The sequence below is a fragment of the Sus scrofa genome, chromosome 9 (genome assembly GCF_054392235.1).
Source record: "Sus scrofa isolate SSC_HxYL_T2T_F1_AM1 chromosome 9, Sscrofa_HxYL_maternal_Yorkshire_Landrace_v2.0, whole genome shotgun sequence".
Taxonomy (NCBI): Eukaryota; Metazoa; Chordata; class Mammalia; order Artiodactyla; family Suidae; genus Sus; species Sus scrofa.
Window position 1 is genome coordinate 44,744,646 of NC_139391.1, and position 21,395 is coordinate 44,766,040.

General features: G+C 39.1%; 1 protein-coding gene across 16 annotated transcripts in view; it reads left to right on the plus strand.

Annotated features, from left to right (window-relative positions):
• RNF214 (ring finger protein 214) overlaps window positions 1–21,395 on the plus strand; it is a 43,393-nt gene that overhangs the window by 19,388 nt on the left and 2,610 nt on the right. For all 16 annotated transcript variants that reach the window (XM_003357311.5, XM_084976235.1, XM_021062883.2 and 13 more), the window contains 5 exons: window positions 19,097–19,193; window positions 19,393–19,481; window positions 20,075–20,165; window positions 20,364–20,462; window positions 20,920–21,296. In XM_003357311.5, coding sequence (XP_003357359.1) covers window positions 19,097–19,193; window positions 19,393–19,481; window positions 20,075–20,165; window positions 20,364–20,462; window positions 20,920–21,296 — 753 coding nt within the window. The remainder of the gene's footprint in view (window positions 1–19,096; window positions 19,194–19,392; window positions 19,482–20,074; window positions 20,166–20,363; window positions 20,463–20,919; window positions 21,297–21,395) is intronic.

Below are 21,395 nucleotides of genomic sequence, written 5' to 3' on the forward strand. Positions count from 1 at the left end.
TCCATTTTTAGAGATTTGCTAACCCAGCAAGTAACACATTTTGTTTAACTTTTTCTGCTCAGCAGGTAATAGTATCTTTTAGATACGGGAAATCATAGAGGTCGTGTAAACAGGAGTTACATGAGTAGAGATGTTTTAGAAATATGCAGGATGAATTATGGGGAGAGACAGAGGCTGGGACATCAATCAGTAAGCTCTTACAATAAATGAGTTTATAGGAGTTAATCGTAAGACCAATGGTTGAATGAAAATGAAATGGATTCAAGAGGAATTGGTGTCTGATTATTTTAAGGATTAGCATGGAGGGAGAAGTCAAAATAACTGTTTTGACCCTGGGTAACTCTGTGGCACCATGGACAGTAAGTGGGAAGTAGAATACCAGGTCTAAAATTTTGAGGGTGAAGTAATACTTTTGATGATATGGGATATGCAAGTTAAAATACTCAGTAGGCAATTAGAAATGGGAGACTTGAATACAGAAGAGATGCTGCAGCTCCAGTTCGACCCCTAGCCTGGGAACCTCCATATGCCCTGAGTGCGGCCTTAAAAAACAAACAAACAAACAAACAAAAAGAAATCTTAGACAAAAAAGTACATATTGTATGACTTCATTTATATGTACGTGTTTATGAGTTCAGAGGTGAAGTTACTGATAACTACATCTTACTTTAATATGCATAAAAAATAAGATGGACTGATGCAGCTTCTCTGAATGTTTGAAAATTTTCGTAACAAAATATTAAGGGAAAAATAAATCCAGTAACCTAATTCCCTTGCCTAAAGATCTCTATTGATTACATTCAATAATTGCCAATGGCCTTTATTCAGACGTGGTTCTCATTTACTACCCTACAGTTATGACACCGTTAACCATCTTCTCCCTTTTGAAACCCTATACTACTATTCGAAACTGGTTTCTTTCTTCTCTGATTATTCTTTTTATCTTTTCTTCCTCTTTCTACTCCCAAACTGTAGGTGTACCTCAGAGTTCAGATCTGAGCCCTACTCTATACTTTTTCCTAAAGAAAATTCACTTCCATAATTTTAACTATCACCTAATTTTAACAACTCCAAATGAAGCATCTCTTCTGTATTCAAGTCTCCCATTTCTAACTGCCTACTGGCCTACACCACAGCCACAGCAATGCAGGCTCCAAGCCACATCTGCAGCCACAGCTCAGGGTAATGCTGGATCCTTAACCCACTGAGCAAGGCCTGGGATCTAACCTGCGTCCTCATGGATGCTAGTCAGATAGGTTAACCGCTAAGCCACGATCGGGAACTTCTGTGTAAGACTTCTTTCTTTCAAAAAAAAAAAAAAAAAAGGGAGTTCCCGTCATGGCGCAGTGGTTAACGAATCCAACTAGGAACCATGAGGTTGCGGGTTCGGTCCCTGCCCTTGCTCAGTGGGTTAACGATCCGGCGTTGCCATGAGCTGTGGTGTAGGTTGCAGACTCGGCTCGGATCCCGTGTTGCTGTGGCTCTGGCGTAGGCCAGTGGCTACAGCTCCAATTCGACCCTTAGCCTGGGAACCTCCATATGCCGCAGGAGCGGCCCAAAGAAATAGCAAAAAGACCAAAAAAAAAAAAGACTTCTTTCTTTCAGCAAAATGCTTTTGATATTTTTTCATGTTGTCTTTTTTTCATTCTTGAGTAATATTCTTTTTGTTAATGTACTATGGTTTGTTTATCCATCCTTCTGGGTTTTTTTGTTTGTTTGTTTGTTTGTTTTTGTCATTTTGCCTTTTTTAGGGCTGCTCCCGAGGCATATGGAGATTCCTAGGCTAGGGGTCTAATCGGCTGCCGGCCTATGCCAGAACCACAGCAACGTGGGATCCGAGCCGTGTATGCCACCTACACCACAGCTCACCGCAACGCTGGATCTTTAACCCACTGAGCAAGGCCAGGGATCTAACCTGCCACCTCATGGTTCCTAGTCAGATTCGTGAACCACTGAGCCACGATGGGAACTCCGGTATTTCATTGTGTGTGTTTGTGTGTGTGTGTGTGTGTGTGTGTGTTTTAGTGGCCATACCCATGGCATATGGAAGTTCCTGGGCCAGGAATTGAATCCATTATTTCATTGTGTGTGTGTGTGTGTGTGTGTGTGTGTGTGTGTGTGTGTGTGTGTTTTAGCGGCCAGGAATTGAATCCATTATTTCATTGTGTGTGTGTGTGTGTGTGTGTGTGTGTGTGTGTGTGTTTTAGCGGCCACATCCATGGCATATGGAAGTTCCTGGGCCAGGAATTGAATCCGAGCCACAGTTGCAACTTATGCTGTAGCAATGCCTGATCCTGTATAACCACTGTGCCAGACTGGGGATCAGACCCGTGCCTCTGCAGCACCCTGAGCCCATGCAGTCAGATTCTTAACCCACTGCGTCATAGCTTGAACTCTTATTATGATGTTAATGAGGGAAATCCTAATGAGTAATGATGTTGATCACCTTTTCCATGCACTTATTGGCTATTCATTTATTTGTTTTTTGTCAAGTGTCCTGTGAAATTGTGTGCCCCCCCACTTTGGGGGTTGAGCTTTTGGCTTTTTTTTTTATTATTGTGTAGTAGAAGTTCTTTACATATTCCAAATAAAAGTCTTTAGTCAGTTACATGTTCTATGAAAATTTTGTTCCACACTCTGACTTAGCTATTCATTTTATTTATTTTTTTAAGATTTTAATTTTTTTCCTTTATTCTTGATTTACAGTGTTCTGTCAGTTTCTACTATACAGTGACGTGACCCAGTCGTACATATATATATTCTTTTTCTCACATTATCTTCCATCATGTTCCATCACAAGTGACCATATATAGTTCCCTGTGCTATACAGCAAGACAGAATCTCATTGCTTATCCACTCCAAATGCAATAGTTTGCATCTGTTAACCCTAAACTCCCAGTCCATCCCACTACCTCTCCCTTGTCAACCACAAGTCCCTTCTCCCAGTCCCTGAGTTTCTTTTCTGTATTTGTATTTGTATTATTTGTGCTATATATTAGATTCCAGATATAAGTGATATCATATGGTATTTGCCTTTTTCTTTCTGACTTAACTTGCTTAGAATGAGTGTCTCCAGTTTCATCCATCTAGTTCCATCCATTTGTGGCTGCAGATGGCATTATTTTGTTCTTTTTTATGGCTGAGTAATATGCCATTGTGTATATATGTACTATATCTTCTCAATCCATTCATCTGTCGATGCACATTTAGGTTGTTTCCTTGTCTTGATTGTGAATAGTGCTGCAGTGAACATACAGGTGCATGTATTTTTTCAATGAAAGTTTTGTCTGGGTATATGCCCAGGAGTGGGATTGCTGGGTCATATAGTAGTTTTATATTTAGTTTTCTGAGGTTCCTCCATACTGTTTTCCATAGTGGTTGTACCAATTTACACTCCTACCAGCAATGTAGGAGGGTTTCCTTTCTTCACACCCTCTCCAGCATTTGTTATTTGTTGACTTGTTAATGGTGGCCATTCTAACTGGCGTGAGGTGGTACCTCATTGTAGTTTTGATTTGCATTTCTCTAATAATTAGTGATGTTGAGCATTTTTCATGTGCCTGTTAGCAAATATAAGTCTTTTGTCAGTTATATGTTCTATGAAAATTTTCTTCCACTCTCTGAGTTATCTATTCATTTTAAAATTGCATCTTTTGATGAACAGAAATTTTAATTTCAATAAAATCTAATTTATCAAGTTTCTCTTTATAATTATTGCATTCTCTGTCTTAAGAAATCCTTGCCTACCTTGAAGTAGCAATGATGTTTCCCTTTGTTTTCTTATGGAGGCTTTATCACTTTAACTTTTAATATGTATGTCTGTGGTCCATAAAATTAATTTTTGTGTATGGTGAGAAATAGGGGTTTAAATACATTTTCCCCATCAGTTGTTTTGGCACTGTTTTTTGAAAAGACTTTGCTTTCTCAATTGGGTCGCTTGACATCTTTGCCAAAAACTGAATGATGATATGAATCAGTATAAATAATAGGTCTGTTCTGAGTACAGTACCAATCTATTGTATTCATATATTTGTCTATCTTTATGCCAGATCACACTGTTGGGATTATTATAGCTTAATAGTAATTTATAAAGTCAGATAATGCAAATTCTTCTGCCGTTTAAGATTGCTAGGTTGTGGCATTTATATATATGTATATATTTGAGGGGCAGCTTGTCAGTTTCTACAAAAACAAAAATGAAACTGGTGAGAACCCAGTTGCCTTGAATCTATAGATCAACCTGTGGGAAACTGACATCCTAATAATATTGAGTCTTCCATTCCATAACTACTATGTGTCCTTTTATTTATATAGGTTTTTGATTTATCTTAGCAATGCTTTATAGTTTTCAGTGTACAGGTCTCACACATCGTTCTTTATGTTTGTAAAGGAATTTATTCCTAAGTGTTTTATGTTCTTTGACACTATTGTAAGTATTTAAAGTTTTTAAAAATTTCCCATTGTTTCCTGCTCGTATGTAAAAATAGAATTTATTTTTGAATATTATCCTTGTATCTGCAACTTCGCTGAATTTACATATTGGTGTATTTGTTTTATAGATTCCTTAAGATTTTCTGCATAACCAAGCATGGCATCTGTGAAAATATAGTTTTATTTTTTCCTTTCAAATCTTTTTTTTTTTGTCTTTTTTTTTGTTGTTGTTGTTGTTGTTGTTGTTGTTGTTGCTGCTATTTCTTAGGCCGCTCCCGCGGCATATGGAGGTTCCCAGGCTAGGGGTCTAATCGGAGCTGTAGCCACCGGCCTACGCCAGAGCCACAGCAACGCGGGATCCGAGCCGCGTCTGCAACCTACACCACAGCTCACGGCAACGCCGGATCGTTAACCCACTGAGCAAGGGCAGGGACCGAACCTGCAACCTCATGGTTCCTAGTCGGATTCGTTAACCACTGCGCCACGACGGGAACTCCCCTCCTTTCAAATCTTAAGCCTTTTTATTTCTTGTAAATATTGCATCGGCCTGGACTTCTAGTACAGTGTTGAATAGAAGTGGGAGAGTGGACATCCTTGCCTTGCTTTTGCTCTTAGGGAGAACTGTTTTATATTTTGTCATTAATTTTGATGATAGCTATAGATTTTTTGTAGATGCCCTTTATCAAATTGAAGTAGTTCTCTTCTATTTCAGATTTTCCAAGGGTTCTTAATATGAATGGATGCTTAATTTTGTCAAATGGTTTTCCTGAGTCCATTAAAATTAGCTATTTTTTTCTTTGTTATTTTGTTAATATAGTGAATTGTGTTGATGTTTAGCCAATTCTCCATTCTTGGGATACACCCAAGTTGGACAAGGTATGCTCTTGTTTTTATATAACAAGATGTATAACAACTTCCCCACTAATATTTTTAAAGGATTTTTGTGTCTGTGTTGATTGAGGAATATTGCTGTGTAGTTTTTTTATTTTAAAATATTTAGTTAGGAGTTCCTCTTGCAGCTCAGCGGTAATGAACCCGACTAGTATCCATGAAGATGTGGTTTTGATCACTGGCCCCATTCCACAGGTTAAGGATCTGGTGTTGTCGGGAGCTATGGTGTAGGTTGCAGATGTGGCTCAGGTCCTACATTGCTGTGGCTGTGGTATAGGCTAGCAGCTTCAGCTCCAGTTCGACCCCTAGCTTGGGAATTTCCATATGCCGCAGGTGCGGCCCTGAAAAGACAAAAAATAAATAAATAAAATATTTGGTTATATCGGTTACTGAGAGGTTAAAATCTCTGTGATTGTAGATTTTCCTCTTTACCTTTCAATTCTGTCAATTTTTGTTTCTTAGATTTTGAAGCTGTGTTAGATAACATATACACTTAATGATTGTTACGTATTCTTTTTTGTGTATTTGTTTTTGTCTTTTTAGGGCCTCACCTGCAGCACATGGAAGTTCCCAGGATAGGGGAGCTGTAGCTACTGGCCTATACCACAGCCACAGCAATGCGGGATGTGAGTTGCATCTGTGACCTACACCACAGCTCACGGCAATACCGGATCCTTATCCCACTGAGCAAGGCCAGGGATCAAACCTGTGTCCTCATGGATACTAGTCGGGTTCATTAACCACCGAGCCATGATGGGAACCCCCAGTTATGTATTCTTAATGATTCTCATTTTATCATTATGCAGTGCCTTTATATCTTGGTGATACTCTTTATGTTAATGTTTGTTTTATGTAATGTCAATATAGGTACTACAGCTATATATGGTTATTCTTTACATAGGATATATTTTTCCATCTTTTTATACATGGCCTTTATTTATTTATTTAATAATAATTAATTTACTGGATTTACTGTAGTTCTCTTGTGGTCAGGTGGGGTTAAAGAACTGGCATTGTCACTGCAGTGGCTCAGGTTGCTACTGTGGTGAGGGTTTGATCCCTGGCCTGGGATTTTCCACATGCCAAAGGCGCAGCCAAAAAAATAAAAGTATATTTGATTTACAGTGTTGTGATAATTTCTGTTGTGTGGCAGAGTGGCTTAGTTATACATGTATATGCATTCTTTTTAAAAAATATTCCTTTCCATTATGGGTTGGATGTGGCTCCCTCTATTATATGGTAGGACCTCGCTGTCTACTATGTAATTGCATCTACTATCCCCAAATTCCCAGACCATCCCTCTCTCTCCTTCCTTCCCCTTGGCCACCACATGTCTGTTCTCTTGTATGTATGTCTGTTTCTGTTTTGTAGATAGGTTCATTTGTGCCATGTTTTAGATTACACATGTAAGTGATATCATAAGGTATTTGTCTTTTTCTTTCTGACTTATTTCACTTAGTATGAGAATCTCTAGTTGCATCCATGTTGCTGCAAATAGCATTTTTTCATGGCTGAGTAGTATTCCATTGTGTATATGTACCACATCTTCTTAATCCATTCATCTGTTGAGGGACATTTAGATTGTTTTCATAACTTGGTTATTGTGAATAGTGCTGCTATGAATATATAGGTACATGTATCTTTTTGAATTGCAGTTTTGTCTGGATATATGCCCATAGTGGTTGTACCAATTTACATTCCCACTAACAGTGTAGGAGGCTTCCCTTTTCTCAACACCCTCTCCAGCATTTGTTATTTGTAGATTTAGTAATGATAGCCAGTCTGACTGGTGTAAGGTGGTACTTCATTGTAGTTTTATTTTGCATTTCTCTAATAATTAGTGATGTTGAGCATCTTTTCATGTGTCTACTAGCCATCCACATATCTTCTTTGGAGAAATGTCTATTTAGGTCTTATGCCCATTTTTCGATTGGGTTTTTTGGTTTTTTGTTGTTGAGTTGTTCACGTATTTTGGAGATTAAGGCTTTGTTGGTTGCATTGTTTGCAAAGATTTTCTCTCATTCTATGAGTTTTGTTTTTGGTTTTTAAGTGATTTCCTTTGCTGTACAAAAGCTTTTTGGTTTAATTAGGTCCCAAACACTGGATTTTTTTTTTTTTTTTTTTTTTTTTTGTCTTTTTAGGGCCTCACCAGCGGCATGTGGAGGTTCCCAGACTAGGAATCTAATTGGAGCTGTAGCCACCAGCCTACGCCAGAGACACAACACCAGATCTGAGCCACGTCTGCAACCTATACCACGGCTCACGGAAGCGCTGGATCCTTAACCCACTGAGCAAGGCCAGGGATCAAACCCTCAACGTCATGGTTCCTTCGTTAACCATTGAGCCATGATGGGAACTCCTATTTTTGTTTTTATTGTCATTATTCTAGGAGGTAGATCAATCTATGTATCACTATGATTTATGTCAAGGAGTATTCTGCCTATGTCTTCCTCTAGGAGTTTTATAGTATCTGGTCTTATATTTAGGTCTTTAATCCATTTTGAGTTTATTTTTGGGTATGATGTTAGAGAATGTTCTAATTTCATTCTTTTACAAGTAGCTGTCCATTTTTCCTAGAGAAAGAGACTATCTTTCTTCCCCTGTGTGTTCTTGCCTCCTTTGTCATAAATTAGTTGACCAAAGGTGCTTGGATTTATTTCTGGGTTTTCTGTCATGTTCCATGGATCTGTATTTCTGTTTTTGTGCCAACACCATACTGTTTTGATGACTGTAGCTTTGTAGTATAGTCTGAAGTTAGGAAGCTTGATTCCTCCAGTTCCATTTTTCTTTTTTAATATTGTTTAGCTATTTGGGTTCTTTTGTGTTTCCATACAAATTTTAAAATATTTTGTTTTAGTTCTGTCTGTGGTAATTTGTCCTTGGTAATTTGATTGGGATTGCATTGAATCTGTAGATTGCCTTGGGTAATATAGTCATTTTGAAAATATTCATTCTTCCAATCCAAGAACATGGTGTATCTCTCTGTTTTTGTCATCTTTGATTTCTTTCATTAGCATCTTATAGTTTTCAGAGTACAGGTCTTTTGTCTCTTTAGGTTGTTTTATTTTATTTTTATTTTTACAGCCGTACCTGCAGCATATGGAAATTCCTGGGCTAGGGGTCACATTGGAGCTACAGCTGCTGGCCTACATCACAGCCACAGCAACATGGGATCTGAGCTACCTCTACAACTTATGCTGCAGCTTGAGGCAGTACTGGATCCTTAACCTAAGGAGTGAGGCCAGGGATCAAACCTGCATCCTCAGGAGCACTCTTTTGGGTTCTTAACCTGCTGAGCCATAGCAGGAACTCCTACTTTAGGTAGATTTATTCCTAGGTATTTTATTCTTTTTGATATGATGGTAAATGGAATTGTTTCCCTAATTTTTCTTTGTGACCTCTCATTGTTAATATATAGAAATGCAATAGATTTCTGCATATTAATTTTGTATCTTGCAACTTTACCTGCCACAATCATTGACGAGCTTTAAGTTTTCTGGGAGCATCTTTAGGATTTTCTAAGTGCGTTGTCATGACATGTGCAGATAGTGATAATTTGACTTCTTTTCTAATTTGAATTCCTTTTATTTCTTTTTCTTCTCTGATTGCTGTGTGAGGACTTATAATACTATGATGAAGAACAGTTTTGAAAGTGGGCATCCTTATCTTGTTCCCCATCTTGGTGGAAATGCTTTCAGTTTTTCACCATTGAGAATGATGTTAATTGTGGGTTTGTCCTATATGGCTTTTATTGTGTTGAGGTAGATTCCTTCTATGCCCACTTTCTGGAGAGGTTTTTTTTTTTTTTTTTTTTTTTTTTTTGCTGTTTCTTGGGCTGCTCTTGCAGCATATGGAGGTTTCCAGGCTAGAGGTCTAATCAGAGCTGTAGCCGCTGGCCCACACCAGAGCCACAGCTGCGCGGAATCCCAGCCAGGTCTGCAACCTACACCACAACTTATGGCAGTGCCAGATCCTTAACCCATTGAGCAAGGCCAGGGATCGAACCCACAACCTCGTGGTTCCTAGTCGGATTCGTTAACCACTGAGCTACGACGGGAACTCCTCTGGAGAGTTTTTATCTCTTAAAGTTTCATTGCATTTTGGAATCTGTAACCACATCAATGAACTTTTTGTACTGTTTTATTAAATCCACTGTCTTAACGTGCACTTTGAATGCATCTTTCTGTTAGGGGAGGAAAAACTTTCCCCTCTACCTTAGTAGGTTCAGTTTCTGAGGACTATAAATTAAATTGACAAAATACAGATTAACAAGAAAACCCAGTTTATGCATGCAACATGCATACAGCGGGAGAACTCAGTGATGAGTAGCTCAAAGGACTGGTTAGAATTTGGGGCTTATGGAAAAACAAATGGCTTTTTAAAAGTGGGGGAGAAAGGGTACTTTCTGGGCTTTTTGGAAAGGTAAATGGGCTTTTGGGAGAACAGGCAGGAGTTAAAAGTTTGTGATAATATTTATATATATATGGTTATATGGTTTTTTCCCATCTCCTTCAGGGCCATAAAATTCCACTGAAGAAGAGATGTAGGGTAGATGTTGTTTGCATTCCTTTTTTCTGGGAGTAGATCTGCCCTGAAGAGAATTTATGACAGCCTTATTTCCCAGAACTTGCTGAATTTAGTTAAGGGAAGCTCAGAGAAGGCATTTTTTTCTGCATCTGTTGAATCTGAAATATCTTCAGCTTAAAATAATTTTTATACCAATCTTTATTCCAGATGGGCCCCATAGTTGATTTGATAAAATAATGCATTGATAATTTAGAAATACTGGTTCATGGAGTTCCCGTCATGGCTCAGTGTTTAACGAATTTGACTAGCATCCATGAGGACTCAGGTTCAATCCCTGGCCTGGCTCAGTGGGTTAAGGACCCAGCGTTGCCGTGAGTTGTGGTATAGGTTGCAGACACAGCTCAGATCCTGCATTGCTGTGGCTGTAGCATTGGCCAGCAGCTGTAGCTCCAATTGGACCTCTAGCCTGGGAACCTCCATATGCCGCAGGTAAGGCCCTAAAAAAAAAGGAAAGAAAAGAAAAGAAAATACTGGTTCAGAGTTATGCAACTCTTCCAAGTGTTTAAAGAATCCCATTTGCCTACATCACTGTTGACCTCATCAAATAATCTTTAAGTAATGAGAAGCCTTCAAGCTGCCAATGGCTAGTATAGACTTTACAAAATTCTAATCTTTGCTTGAAAGCTCAAATGTTACTGTTGGCAACAAACACTGTCAGTTGTTTTCTTTGAAATAACAAGAGTACTTCGTTCTTTTCAAGAACATGTCTTCTAAATACTCAAATTCAAATAACTATTATCTGTTATTTTTTAAAGTAAAAATGATGTTACATGAAAAAAGAGGCTGGTTCAACTCAGTCTCAACGTGTGCTTTTCCTCAAGACAACCATTGTACTTTGCAATGTAGCATTTTATAAACAGTATTTAAAAGGCGTGTTTTTAAGGGCTGAGATCTAATACAGTCATTACTTGTGATGGCTTCATCAAGGGCAGCCTGAAGTAAAACTGCCCTTCCCCCACAGCTGCCAGTGTGTGGCAATAAAGAATACAGTGGCCAGTAGTGTAATTTGATGCCACTGCTTTCATTTGTGTATGCTGCCAATATTTGTAGCTGCTATAATTTTCATACTAGTAAGTGCAGTATAAGTGTCAACCATTGCTCTAAGATAAACCGTGAGATTCAGAAGAGTTATTCATCTTGGCTTAGGTCAGCATGCCTTGTGTTTGTTGCCAAGAATTCATACACGACATCATCTTCAATGAGTAGTTGGTGACAGTACTACATGAATAGAAACAAAATAGCAGGTCTAGTCTTATTCATCTGTACAGTCTAATTGTACAGTAAAATTATAATTCTGCAAATGAGATATTAAATAAGCCTTCAGATTTGCAGCAAAATCTTTAATTTGATGAATTACTATTTATCATAAAAAGCAGCACTGCTGTGATTTCTTTTACTGACTTCATTCAGTAGGCAGTGTCACCTGTACCAGGTCATGCTTCTCTAGTTAATGAAGTACAGTAACTTCCCCTAAGATGCTTCAGTGGCTTTTTCATTTCTAACTTGAAAGGTGCTAACAGTTTTAAGAATTGTAAAGAATTCATCACATCTACATTGAAAATATTCAGCTACTTTTTCTTTAAACTCCAAATGATTGGTTGCAAAATGTCACTGTAACTTAACTGGCATAATATAATTAGAAAATATTCTGTTACTTAAAATATAGTAAGAAATTATTAACATCTATAAAGTCAAGAGGAAGATGGCTCTTGTCCTACTTTGGTTTCTCATTTACAATTTTGTCCAGTTTTTTTGGAGTAGATTCTTTCCATGAGTCAGATAACTCCAGGCCAGTTGCATCTATTTTAATATCTCTAAGTGTATGTATTGCAGCTGTGGGTAAGAAAGTAAGTCCTTTAATATCTCTGTTTTGAGTCAGTGATTCATTCCTAAATATAAGAGAAATTACAAATTTCATTTTAGAAAAAATTGAATTTGAATGTAATAATTTTAGATATAATTTAAAAATTGAGAAGAGTTTTCAAAAACTATGAAATGTATTGTTGTAAAGCAAAATAGCAGAAAGTACTTGTTTCCACCTAGATGTGTGGAGAACTTTGAAATTTTACAGTAATGATTTATTGAACAATAGTGAGATTATGGAGATTATAGCAAGTATAACTAAAGATAGCTGCAAGAGCACAATAGAAGTACTGAGAAGGAAAAAAATTATACCATAAATCTACTGCCTTAGAGAATGCTAGAAAACTTAAGAATATAGAAGCATATATTCCACTAGCCATCAGAGTGATGATATCATTACATGTTGTGTAGCCTCAGGAAAACTCCACTGCAGACTCATGTAAGAATGAGAGTGAAAAGGGCAAATAAATTTGTTTTTATGAAATTAGTTTTGGGAATTCCCTGATGGTGCAGTGGGTTAAGGATCTGGCGTTATCACTGCTGTGGCTCAGGTCGCTGCTATGGTGCAGATCTGATTGCTGCTTGAGAACGTCTATGTGCTGCATTATTTACTTATTAATTAATTTTTTAAAAAAGAAGAAATTAGTTTTGCTTCATAGTCTGGGCCCTCACAGGATTTTGGGGATCATGAACTGTGTTTTGCAAACTGCTGTTCTAATTATTTCTTCCATAAGCTATTATTTCTAATAGCTTCTACTGCTATTTCTTTTTCTTTTTTTTTTTTTAAGATATTTATTTTTTTCTGTTATAGTTGATTTACAATGTTCTGTCAATTTCTGCTGTACAGCAAACTGACCCAGTCATTCATCATTCATATATACACACACATTGTTTTTCTCACGTTATCCTCCGTCATGCTCCATCACAGGTGACTAGGTACAGCTCTCTGTGCTATACAGTAGGATCTCATTGCTTATCCACTTCAAATGCATAGTTTGCATCTTCTAACCCCAAACTCCCAGTCCATCCCACTGCCTCCTCCTCCACAACCACAAGTCTGTACTCCAAGTCTGTGAGTGTGTTTCTTTTCTGTAGATAGGTTCATTTGTGCCATGTATTAGATTCCAGATATGTGATATCATATGGTATTTGCCTTTCTCTTTCTGACTTACTTTGCTTAGTATGAGAGTCTCTAGTTCCATCCATGTGGCTGCAAATGGCATTGTTTGGTTCTTTGTTATGGCTGGGTAGTATTCCATTATGTTTATATACCACATCTTCTCAGTCCATTCATTTGTCGATGGACATTTAGTTTGTTTCCATGTCTTGGCTATTGTGAATAGTGCTGCAGTGAACATAAGGGTGCATGCATCTTTTTCAGTGAAAGTTTTGCCCAGGTATATACCCAGGAGTGGGATTGCCAGGTCATATGGTAGTTCTATATTTAGTTTTCTGAAGAGCCTCTATACTGTTTTCCATGGTGGTTTTACCAATTTCCAGTCCCACCAACAGTGAAGGAGGGTAGCCTTTTCTCCACACCCTGTCTAGCATATGTTATTTGTTGACTTGTTAATTATGGCCATTCTGACTGGTGTAAGGTGGTACCTCATTATAGTTTTGATTTGCATTTCTCTAATAATTTGTGATGTTGAGCATTTTTTTATGTGTCTGTTGGCCATCTGATGTCTTCTTTGGAGAAATGTCTGTTCGGGTCTTCCGCCCATTTTTCAATTGGGTTGGTTTTTTTGCTGTTAAGTTGTATAAATTTGTATATTTTAGAGATTAGGCCCTTGTTAGTTTTATCATTTGAAACTATTTTCTCCCATTCTCTAGGTTGTCTTTTTTTTTTGTTTTTTGTTTTTTTAATGGTTTCCTTTGCTGTGCAAAAGGTTTTAAGTTTGATTAAGTCCCATTGGTTTATTTTTATTTTTATTTCTGTTGCCTTGGGAGACTGACCTAGGAAAATGTTTGTAAGGTTGATGTCAGAACATTTTGCCTGTGTTCTCTTATAGGAGTTTTATGATGTCTTGTCTTATGTTTAAGTCTAAACCATTTTGAGTTTATTTTTGTGCGTTGTGTGGGTGTCTTTTGGTTTCATTGATTTATATGTAGCTGTCCAGTTTCCCCAGCTATTTCTATGCTCGTGGCACTTTCATTTGTATCCCCAGCCCAGACCACTTATGTACCCATTGCTGCTGAACTGGACTGTTTCCTTAGCTTGGTGCTCTTTCTGTGGCCTTTGCACATGCTATTTCATCTGCCTAGTATTTCCTGTTCCATTTGTTCACTTGGAAAATTACTGAATTGTGAGCTGCTTGTGGGCAGGAACTAGGCATCTTTATATCCCCAGCTTTTAGCAGAAATGCCTAGCACATTGTAGGCTGCTCAGTAGATGTTGAGTTAAATTGAATCAAGGAAGAATTCTTGCCCCATAAGTAATAAATTTGCAGTGCATCTCAGGGTAAAGTTTTTCTGTTTATGTCTGATCTCATTCATTTTATACTGGTTTATATTAGCTTCAGTTCAGAGAAAAGGATTTCATAACCTACCTTAAATTCAGGACAGCCAACCCTTATTTAATATTAACTCATCCAGCATGTTTGTTGTTTCCTTTTGCCATGTTTAAAGTATAATATTTTCTGAAAGGAAAGTATTTGGGCTGAGTACTCAGCATCTTAATTTTTAGTTCTATCTCTGTCAAACTATTTTATAAGATTCTTGGAATCTGCTTCTCTCCATTAAAATCACCCAATTGCCACCACCACTTGTGATAGAAAAAAATGTATTCATATATTTTAGTTTCTCCGAAGGAAGATGTTCTAACATCCAAATGATAACTAACATTTTTTAAGTTCTTACTATAAGCCAGAGACGGTTCTAGGTATTTTGTATATATTACCTCTTCCTAATCCAGATAATGGCGCTATATGAGAGGTAGACTATCTCATTATCTCCATTTTGCTTCAGGAGGTACAGAAAAGTTAAGTAACTTGCCAGAGGTTGCATAGATAGTGATAGGGTCTGGATTTGGACTGTGAGCTTACTTTGACTCCAGAAGCTGTGTTCTTTCTTAATTGCTGTAAGTAGCTTCCTCTCAAACCTAAACACATTACTTTTATCATGAACCTGTGTTAGTACCTGTGCACAGATGCTCACTATAATATTTATAATTGTGAAATTGAAAGTAACTGGAGAGAATACCTAAATAAATAATAGGATATATGTACAATGGATAATTATTTTAAAATCACATTTTTGAAGAATACTTAATGATATGAAAAAAACACATTAGTATGAAAAAGATTAAAAAATCAGTTTTTGTTTGAAAAGCATATATAATGGATTTATATTGGAAAGTAGTATAAGAATTTTTTTGTGTGTGTGTGTGAGTAGATGAGTTGTAGGAAGTGGAATTTTAAACAGTACTTTAAAAATATTTGGATGCTTCCCACTGTTTATAATAGTGTTAGGCACTATTTTAAATTCTTTATGTGTGTTTTCTCAGTGAACTCTCCCATCAGTCCCATGATGTAGGTCCTACTCATTTTTCAGATGGAAAAACTGGGGTTGAGAAAGATTAAGTAACTTGTCAGGGGTCACACAGTCAGTAAGTAGAAGAGTGGAGACCTCTATATTAGATTCTGTTTTGTGTATTCTGAACTTTTCATAATTTGTATAATTCACATGGTCAAAAGCAAAATTAATTTTTTAAATTATGCAAACATATTGGGGACTGCAACAAGTCAGACTTGTACTGTCTGGTAGGATTTATTCATTTGAACCATTCATTGATCCCTGAAACTTGCTATGCAAAATAGCAGAAGCTTGGAACTTGAAAGAAATGAGACCAAGCATTTAAAGAGTTAAAACAGGAGTTCCTGTCATGACTTAGCAGAAAAGAATCTGACTAGTGTCCATGAGGACACAGGTTTGATCTCTGGCCTTACTCAGTGGGTCAAGGATCCGGCATTGCCATGTCTGTGAAGGTCGCAGACATGGCTCAGATCTGGCATTGCTGTGGCTGTGGTGTAGGCCAGCGTCTACAGCTCTGATTCAACCCTTAGCCTGGGAACCTCCATATGCCAGGGGTGTGGCCCTAAAAAGACCAAAAAAAAAAAAAAAAAAAAAAAAAAAAGGAAAGAAAAAAAGAGTTAAAACAGGAGTTTTCCTGGTGGCCTAGTGGGCTAAGGATCTGGCGTTGTCACTGCTGTGATACTGTTTCAATCCTTGTCTGGGAACTTCTGCAGGTGCAGCCAAAAATAAAAATAAAATAAAGAGTTAAAACATACTCAGTGGTTTCTCTTTTATCAAGGATTTTTTTTTTTTTTTTTTTTTTTTTTTTTTTTTTTTTTTGTCTTTTTGCTATTTCTTGGGCCGCTCCCGCGGCATATGGAGGTTCCCAGGCTAGGGGTTGAATCGGAGCTGTAGCCACCGGCCTATGCCAGAGCCATAGCAACGCGGGATCCGAGCCGCATCTGCAACCTACACCACAGCTCATGGCAACGCCGGATCGTTAACCCACTGAGCAAGGGCAGGGATCGAACCCGCAACCTCATGGTTCCTAGTCGGATTCGTTAACCACTGCGCCATGACGGGAACTCCTATCCAACTTGCATAGCAAGTTTCAAGTTTTTTTTTTCCATAGCATAGGTTACAGCTAGGACCCCTTAGTGAAGTGAAATCTGATACGGATGTTCCAGGCAAGGCAACATTTGATGAGGCCGACCATTTTTATGACTGTTTAAGAATTCCTTAACCATTTTTGTTGAGTTTGTAGTTTCCTTTACCTTGTTGGATCCCAGTGAGATAAAAGTTGCCAGATGCCCAAAGGAAAAGATTTGTGTGTGTGTGAATTGGTGGGATGTTCGCCATGGACATGGCAAAAGACTCTTCTAATATAAGTCTTATCTGTAGTTGACAAATGTGTTTAATAAAGTTAGAGACAATCTTTAAGAATAACATCATTCACAGAAGACAGCTGTCATGTTTTCCTACAAGTATCTCATTGTTGGAGACTAACTAGTCGGTCAACTAGATCATTGATTGACCCCACAACATATTCCACATATTTTTATGGTAAGAGGATTCTGACTCCTCATTTTTTTTTTTCACTTGAGGAATATGTGTTATATTAGGAAAATACATCTTCCTATAAACCTTTTTCTAAAGAACTATTAGAGAATTCTTCCTCTGGCAGGAAGTTTATTTGAGGAGGATAATACCTGGAGATTAAGGAAGCATATGCCCTCCTGGTTGTATCTATTACATGAGGACTTTGTCAGCAGAGGAGCAGACTGATGTTAATCTGTGAGTGAATCAATAAATGAGTGTATGTTAGACACATGCATGTTCGTGCACGCACGTGCAGACAGGCAGACAGACAGACACACAAACCCCTATACTTTATGAAGTAGAGAGCCAGGGATGTGTGGAGAATCAGGAAATGGAAAAAAGGGATCTCAAACACCTATGTTAAGTGAATTGTTCCCTTTTGTCTATTTAAGATTACTAAACAACCAGAAGATGAATGAAATTGTTTTTCTTACTGTAGAGAAGTGGGAACACTTGTCTTAAGATATAATCCTTCCCAAGCTTTTCTTATTTTCACCTTTTAAAAATTCTTTTTTAAAATAAATAGACTAATTAAATAAAATTTTAAAAATCCTTTTTAAAAATAAATAAAGGAGTTCCCGTCATGGCGCAGTGGTTAACGAATCTGACTAGGAACCACGAGGTCGCAGGTTCGATTCCTGCCCTTTCTCAGTGGGTTAACGATCCAGCATTGCCGTGAGCTGCGGTGTAGGTTGCAGACGTGGCTCGGATCCCGAGTTGCTGTGGCTCTGGCGTAGGCCAGGGGCTGCAGCTCCGATTGGACCCCTAGCCTGGGAATCTCCATATGCCGTGGGAGCGGCCCTAGAAAAGGCAAAAAGACAAAAAAAAAAGTAGCAAAATGAAGTAAAATAGAATAAGAAGTATCAGATTGCATCGCAAAAAGAAAAAAAAAAATAAATAAAAATAATTTCTACATTTCCATACTATTCTGCCCACTGATCTGGGTAATCCTGTTGCTTTTAGCCATATAGCTGATTACATTACAATCAAGTGTAACACAGGGAAATTGTTTTGCTGGCTCTGTTCCTTTATTGATATCTTCAGTCCTGAGTAGAGTGATCACCCATCCCATGTCCTGGGAAGTCCCTCTGTCCTACAGTCGGTCACCCTATTCACACTCTGGGGATGGGCTGGGAGCTGGTGTAAGAATGAAGGAAATGGATGGAAAGAAGTCCTGAGGTATGACGAGAACTTTTTTTTTTTTTTTTTTTTTTGCCATTTCTTGGGCTGCTTCCCGTGGCATATGGAGGTTCCCAGGCTAGGGGTCTAATTGGAGCTGTAGCTGCCAGCCTGCGCCACAGCCACAGCAACTCGGGATCCGAGCCGCGTCTGCGACCTACACCACAGCTCACGGCAACGCTGGATCCTTAACCCACTGAGCAAGGATCGAACCCGCAACCTCATGGTTCCTAGTTGGATTCGTTAACCACTGCACCACTACGGGAACTCTGAGAACATTTTTTTCTTTGGAAGAATGTTTACTGTAGCTGAGGAAATATGAAAATCGGTAAGGCAGTATATGTGTGGTTAGTAGTGAATTAGTGGTTGCTGCAGTAGAGCTAAGTATTATCTGCATTCCTCAGTACCCATACTAAAAGACAGAAGAAGTAAGAGGAATGCCGTAACTTGAGCCCTCCTTGAACATAGAACATTCTGCCTTCAGTGGGTTTTGGTCCTAAGTACACATTTTTTCCTGCTCTGGATAATTTTATTTTAGCAAGTGGAGATGTGAACATTTTTACTCTCAAATACAGGGTATTTATGCAATTTCAAATGACTTGAAACTTTATTTGTTTATATCTGTAATTAATACCTAGAGTAACACTTCCTCAAACATACCTGGTAGCCCACTTTTTGCTCTCTTTTTTTCCCCCCTTTTTAGGGCTGCACCTGCAGCATATGGAAGTTCTTTGGCAAGGGGTTGAATCAGAGCTGCAGCTGTTGGCCTGTGCCACAGCCATAGTAACGCAGGATCCGAGTCACACCTGCATCCTACGTACACCATAGCTTGTGGCAGTGCTGGATCCTTAAGCCACTGATAGAGGCCATGGATTGAACCTGCATCCTCACGGATACTAATCAGGTTCTCAACCTGCTGAGCCACAACGGGAACTCCCTGGAAGACCAATTTTGGGTTTTACTTTTGCGTTGGTGTCCCTTAGCAAGCTTGTCTTTCTTCCCTTAGCCTTGTTCTTGGTTTCCTATCTTATAGAGAAGTGTGGGAAATGGAACTGGATAGACTCAAGAATCAGGATGGCGAAATAAATCGGAACATTATGGAGGAGACAGAACGGGCCTGGAAGGCAGAGGTGAGAAGAGCCACTATCTTGAAGTCCTTGATTTTGGGCTTCCGGATGGTATATATACTTTTGGTATAGTATTATACCACTAAGCTATTTAAGTATTATACCTTAGAGCCACTAAGCATCGTTTTAACGATCCAAGGGATAGCTTTGTGTATGTGGAATTAATAAATTATTTGTGTGGGTATGTGTGTGGTTTTCTTAGATTTTATCACTAGAGAGTCGGAAAGAGTTGCTGGTATTGAAACTAGAAGAAGCAGAAAAAGAGGCAGAACTGCACCTTACTTACCTCAAGTAAGTACATTCCAATTCTCGGGTTTTAATGACTCTGCAGCTTTGTGTTTGGAGGGGGGGATCTTTTTTAGGTTTTTGAAACCCTAGGCTAGCTAGTCTGGCACTTCTTCTGTCTTCATAGGAAGTCATCCCTGTGTGATGGTAATTTGTTCAGTGATTTCTCATCCCATATTCTAAACTTTCTCACTCTCTGGCTCATCCCTTTTATAGTTTTTTAGTTTTGCACTTTTTATTGTATTATTTCCAGTTTGATAAACAATATCTCTTATGCTGTCAAGCATAACAAATGTCTATGGAGATTTGATTTTTCTGCAGTCATGTTTTCCCTTTCTGCCATGAAATCTGGAGGACCCCTGTGGCATTTTTCAGCCAGACAAGAACCCCCTCTCTGTGGTTGGTTCTCTTTCTCTAACATTTGCATTGCAAGATGTTGGAGTTGAAGTGAGGCAAATAATTTAGAACCTTGGCCTTCTCCTGCACTTGTTCCAACCTCTTCTCTCCAAGCGTATTAGCCAGCTGCTATTCTGCTATATCAGAGAGTTAGGAGCTAGGCTTTCTTTAATTCTTTACATTAACTGTTGGTTCCTTAAAAGGTCAACTCCCCCGACACTAGAGACAGTTCGTTCCAAACAGGAATGGGAGACAAGACTGAATGGAGTTCGAATAATGAAAAAGAATGTTCGGGTAAGTGTAGTGATGGGTGGTCATCGGGTCAGAATTAACCTGTGCTTACACACTTCTGGCCACAGGGGAGGACCATTGCCACTCAGGGCCTGTCCTGGCGCTCCCCTTGTTTTCCTGATACAAGATGCTGCTCTCTTTATATAGAGGCTTGCTCTGCTCAGCAGTAAGGGATAATTCCTGCTTTTCTCGCTTGTCTAGGACCAGTTTAATAGTCATATCCAGCTAGTGAGGAACGGAGCCAAGCTGAGCAGCCTTCCTCAGATCCCTACTCCCACTTTGCCTCCACCCCCGTCAGAGGTAAGACTGCTAGCTTTGGGGAGTCTGGCTTTTTGTGTTGGTGGTAGAGTCTAGAGTCTTTCACTTGGTCTTTTTTTTTTCTTTTTTAGTGCCACACCCGTGGCACATGGAAGTTCCCAGGCTAGGGGTCAAATCAGAGCTACAGCTGCCAGCCTGCACCACAGCCACAGCAACTTGGGATACAAGCCATGTCTGCAACCTGCACCACAGTTCACGGCAACACCAGATCCTTAACCCACTGATTGAGGCTAGGGATAGAACCCGCATCCTCATGGATACTAGCTGGGTTCATTACTGCTGAGCCACAATGGGAATTCACTCACTTGGTCTTCTTATGAAGATACTGGGACCATCCTTATTTGGTACAAGAAAGAGTTGCTCATTGATCTCTGCTCCAGTTTCCTAAACTTTGGTTTTCTTTCTCTCTCTCCTGTTTTCCTCCTCTTCCCCTCTGCAGACAGACTTCATGCTTCAGGTGTTTCAACCCAATCCCTCTCTGGCTCCTCGGATGCCCTTCTCCATTGGGCAGGTCACAATGCCCATGGTTATGCCCAGTGCAGATCCCCGTTCCTTGTCTTTCCCAATCCTGAACCCTGCCCTTTCCCAGCCCAACCAGCCTTCCCCACCCCTTCCTGGCTCCCATGGGAGAAACAGCCCTGGCTTGGGTTCCCTTGTCGGGCCCCATGGTCCACATGTGCCCCCCGCCGCCTCCATCCCACCTCCCCCAGGCCTGGGTGGTGTTAAGGCTTCTACTGAAACTCCCCGGCCCCAACCAGTAGACAAACTGGAGAAGATTCTGGAGAAGCTGCTGACCCGGTTCCCACAATGCAATAAGTAAGTATCTTTCAGAATTCATTTAAACAGTGTTTTTCAGAGAAATGTTTATGGGTTAAACTAGGAGAGGTTTCATAGGTGTTCCCCATGAGTATAGCA